Here is a 4845-nt window from a genome sequence, read left to right on the forward strand (position 1 = left end):
CTTATTCTGTTCTTTGAATGACAACAGGTAGACAGGTTAATTATCTATCTTCTGCCCTCTGAATAATTTCCCGCGGTACAGGGTCTTGTTTTTTGACGCTGTATAACCTGAATGTTCACCGCTTAGGGCTTTATTTTGGAATACAAGGCCGGAAACGTAGGTTTCGTTCCCGCACCTTGTCAACAGAGCATCAATCGCTGCAGCAACCGCACAGACCCTCAGCCACTAGCCAGCCGTTGTGTGTGTGTGTGTGTGTGTGTGTGTGTGTGTGTGTGTGTTTCACCAAAGAACTACATTTTAGCATGGAGAACACGCACCGTGGTGAAAACATTCACCGTCAGTGATAAGTAGCGTGACTGCGCCTTGCCTGTGGACTGTAGAATGAAGTACGGATCGGTGGTTCTTACGGCTGGGTTTACGGGCTTGCTCAGTTTTTGCCTCCTCGCTGTAGCAATAGGGACTGATTACTGGTACATAATCGACGTGAATAAACCGAACTACACGGGTCCAGATGACCTGAGTTCACATTCCGGACTGTGGAGAATTAATGAAGGTATGTCAGTTCAACTTCAAATGGGGCACTATAGGATGTTAGTATTATTTTTTTCCCGAGCCTTTAAGTCTTAAACTACATTTTGCTTTGCTTCTATCCAAGCTGATTTCGAGAAGACATCGTCGCAACCGTGTGCGTAAAATGCGCACGATTATAATTTAAGTGTGTTCTGACTTGTGAAATGCCAATAATGTCTTCTGATTTTGACAAGAAATAATCAGTCAGTTGTGGGTAACACCAGGTTGTGCTGATGTCTGACACTGTTTGTATTTATCCATAGATCACCTCTCTTGTGTTTCTGCTTTACCGTGCATTTACAACGCAGCAGTCCACAGCGGTCCCTGATTTCATTGTCCACTATTAGGGCGTCAGGGATCAGCTGAAACTGCCTGCACAGAATTTAGTTTGTAGACCCGAACCAGAGAGAAAATGCAAGTGCTTTTATATTGGAGGAGCTAACAGACTGGATTAGCCTATCAACTAGCCTACTCATTAAATTCTGTTCATATTTAAAATTCACTGTGCATGCAATGATTAGAATAAAATACAGTTTGTGCAGACCAGTAATATATTTAGACATTTGTACCATATTTTCTACACAGCTACTATTAACTGCTTTTAATGACAGAGCTTCAGCTCCGGGATGTGTCCAATTTGTTATTGGTCTGTGTCGCCTACACAGTGACTTCAAAATAGTATTTTAAACGCCTACTGGATTCAAAGCACCCTGGAACACCCTGGAAATTATGGAGCATTCACTGATACTAATTATTTGTACAAAATATACACAGGTGCTGAGAGGTCAGAAAGAGATTTAGATTTAGAGGTGTATGCAATGGTAAAATGTGTACAATGAAGCCAATCAAATGGAACTACTAAATCCACATTGTTTTGTATCTAAAGAACAATTTTGCAAAACTCTGCCATGGGTCCTGTCATATATAATCTTTTCCTTTGACATTTACAGGGAAAAAACGGAGTTCATTCATTCCCACTTTCACAGCAAATATGTCTACCCTGTCAGAGGCAGAAAGGCAGCTTCTTGGTGAGTGAGTTTATGTATCAACTGACAAATTAACCAACATAATTACACAACTTTATATGTTTTGGAAATGAAGTCTTACAGTTACAGAAGCAATTGCGTGTATTTATTGTCGCATGTCCATATGCATGTTTGCAGGCTTGCATAAAACGGTCGTCATTATGTTGCCCCTCAGCCTGGTCCTGCTAGTGTTGGGCTGGATCTTTGGACTTGTCAGCTCGTTGGCATGCAGTCCCACCTTGCTGGTTGCGGCAGCCTCACACTTTCTTCTCTGCAGTAAGCTCTGACTGTTGTATGTTGGATGTTTGTGTTGTTGTTGGTGGTGGTGGTGTGCATGTGTATTTAGACATAAGCAATATACCTGGGCATCATGATAGCCAACGAGAAGTTGTGCATATATTAAAATTGGAATTGATTTGCAGGTGTATGCTAAATACTGTACATCTGTGAAGTGCATTCAGCTCAGTAATCCTTTTCCTTTCTATTCAGTCTGTTTGTCAGAAATTGTCTCTGACAGATTTTGTGAACAGCATGACAGACATTCAGAGCGAGAGGTGGTAATGCTACTCTCATGTGTAGTCTCATATGATAAATCACATTTTGGCACCCATTTCCCAAGATTACACTGCTGTAGAATGACGTGATTAAAATAATTCATTGCTGTCATTTACTGAAGACAGCTGTAAATCAGAACTGCAACCTGGCTGACAAGTCTGAACACATTTTATAGACATCCCACCAGAAAACATTTTCAGAATGGATGCTAACGCAATTAGCAGTATTGATCACAACATGCTGGCTGACTGCTGAACACAGTGAAGTGGCACACAATTGAAGAATCTGTCACATGTCAAAGGTCTTGTATAGTGTGTTATCTCTGCTGACATGCCTCCATGTCACAGAGGAGGCAACTAATTTCATGCTTGGCAGCATATGTCTTGTTCACATCTCTACATCAAAGACCTACAAATACTAAGCTTTGCCACTACCAATACCAAGCCCCATAAAAGGTGAAGAGGAAAGTGGCTAGAGCAATGTCTATAGATCTGATTAGATTAGATTCAACTTTATTATCATTACACATGTACAGGTACAGGGCAATGAAATTCAGTTTAGTATCTAACCAGAAGTGCAATAAACAGTAAGTACATGTAACAATTGAAGTTGTGATTTGATGTGTTTTATAACCCAGAGCGAGAAACCCCCAGGGTAAGCACTAAGGGGATGGTAGCAATACATAAAATAAATTCCTATATACACCTGAATAGAGCATACATGTACAATGTATTTGTGATCAAAATTATAGGCTATGCATGTATATGCAAGATTGATGCAAAAAAGATGCATAGAGGCCACAATCAGAGTATTAATCATAGAACAGTTTCTAAAAATATCATAAGTTTAACATCAGAGCTCAAGCCATAGACTGCAAATATAGATGGATGGGGGAGCAGCTCCTTTAAAGTGAATTTAAATTAAGTAGAGCTCCCCCTGGTGACTAGCTGCAGTATAGGTCATAAGCTCCATGTGGGGGACTTGGTACAAACTAGAGTAGTAGTACTTGCAGTAGAGTGGAGCCAGTATTAATCAAATGATTCATAATTTGATAATTGAAAGTACTGATGCAGAAACAGATGGACTGATTTTGACAGTGCAGAAAAATGGAAGTTATGTAGCAACACAAATAGCCCACATTGACATGGAGGGGAACAGACTATTCTTAGCCCAAACTTTGTTTAGAATTTGAGCAGTGTGTGCCACATCAAAGGTCAGTCCATATTGGTCAGCAATATTGAGGTTCGTCCTGTAGAGTAAATGAGCAGATCAATTCAAATCCATTTCTTAATTAGGTTGTCTTTTAGGACAATTTAGACTTTGTTTCTTTCTGCCTTTCTGTTCATCAGGTCTTTTCACCCTGTCCGGGGTCAGCATCTACATCAAATACTCAAATCAGGCCATGGAGGAGTTCCAGCAGATTGTCCCCCCTGAGAATCTTGTTTACGTTGATGTGTCATTTGGTTGGTCATTAGCCACGGCCTGGCTCTCCTACAGTCTGGAGGTGGCAACTGGACTACTGCTCATGCTGGCTGCAAGAATAATTCAAATGAAGGGAAATTATGACTCTGGTGTAACCATCACCGTGTTATAAACTGACATAATCTAGCGTCCATGTGAAACTAACAAACATCAACATAAAGCATAGTATTGAAACAATGTTAGCTCAGTATTTGACTTTTAGAGTGACATTACAGTGTTAGTGTCTCATGCTTCCAAATGTCTGTACCCAACCTAAGAAATGCACTGATGATGAAAACAGGGCTGAAAATGTGTGAATGCGTTGCCTGATGACTCTAAACTGTAATATTATGTCTGTTTGACTTTTTGTCTCTGTATCAGTGCAGAGTGCCATGAAAATACAATGGTGAAGATAAGATAGTACTTTATTGATCTTCATTGAAGAAATTCAAATAGCACTTACATTACGTTTGATGTTTTTTTTCTTTTCAGAAATGTTACGTGATTTTATTTTATTTTATTGTTGTGTTATTTATTGTCTGTGTATTTATCTTACTTTTACTTTAAAGCACTTTGGTTCACCTGTGGGTTGTTGTGCTATATAAATAAAGTTTACATTTACATTCACATAACAAGTCTCGTGCTCGTGTTTTTTTATTTTTATTTTTTTTTTACTGAGTGGCACTGTACACTTGTTTTACATTCTATTACAGCAATGGGAAAATGTATGGTAAATTCATTTGACTAATTTGGGAAACCTGTCTTTGAATGAGTCAGGCAGAAAGCAATAGAAAGAAAGAAAGAAAAATTACACATTACACAATCATACTGTGGGATAATTACCTGTAAGTTTGCTTTCATTTAATGCTTTTCTACCATTATATGAAGGTAATATGCAGGAGGTGTGCAATGTGCAAATATATCTCTGGAACATTCCCATCCAGTGACAGGGGGGTGGTGTAAATGATTTGCCAAGCATATTTTTTTAGAATCTAATAAAGTATTTCCACTTAACTGGTTATCCTGCTGGCCTTTCCTCAACATCCAGACAAGAATTGTGAAATGAGCCTGTGCAGTATTTTCAATGCAGAAGGATGGACACGGTTTTTAATTAAGGTCTGTTAATGTCATAAATGGACATATAAATGGCATTCAACTCCGTGCTTATGTTTGCTAAAATGTGATTTGCATCAGAGTTAAAGGTGTGCTGGCAGGTTAATCAAAGTCCGAACCA

The 4845-nt window shown here is 39.1% G+C and overlaps 1 protein-coding gene across 2 annotated transcripts; it reads left to right on the forward strand.

Annotated features, from left to right (window-relative positions):
• The first annotated feature begins 215 nt into the window (after nucleotides 1-215).
• On the forward strand, nucleotides 216-4243 carry LOC124997960 (transmembrane protein 235). Of its 2 annotated transcripts, XM_047572044.1 has the most exons (4): nucleotides 220-553; nucleotides 1521-1598; nucleotides 1734-1871; nucleotides 3500-4243. In XM_047572044.1, the coding sequence occupies exons 1-4, from the start codon at nucleotides 382-384 to the stop codon at nucleotides 3742-3744; spliced, it is 633 nt and encodes a 210-aa protein (XP_047428000.1). In that variant the 5' UTR covers nucleotides 220-381; the 3' UTR covers nucleotides 3745-4243. The 2 variants fall into 2 exon arrangements, with proteins under 2 accessions (XP_047428001.1, XP_047428000.1); XM_047572045.1 differs by lacking the exon at nucleotides 1734-1871 and having other exon boundaries at nucleotides 216-553.
• The last annotated feature ends 602 nt before the right edge of the window (nucleotides 4244-4845 follow it).

The sequence above is a fragment of the Mugil cephalus genome, chromosome 20, assembly GCF_022458985.1.
Source record: "Mugil cephalus isolate CIBA_MC_2020 chromosome 20, CIBA_Mcephalus_1.1, whole genome shotgun sequence".
NCBI lineage: Eukaryota > Metazoa > Chordata > Actinopteri > Mugiliformes > Mugilidae > Mugil > Mugil cephalus.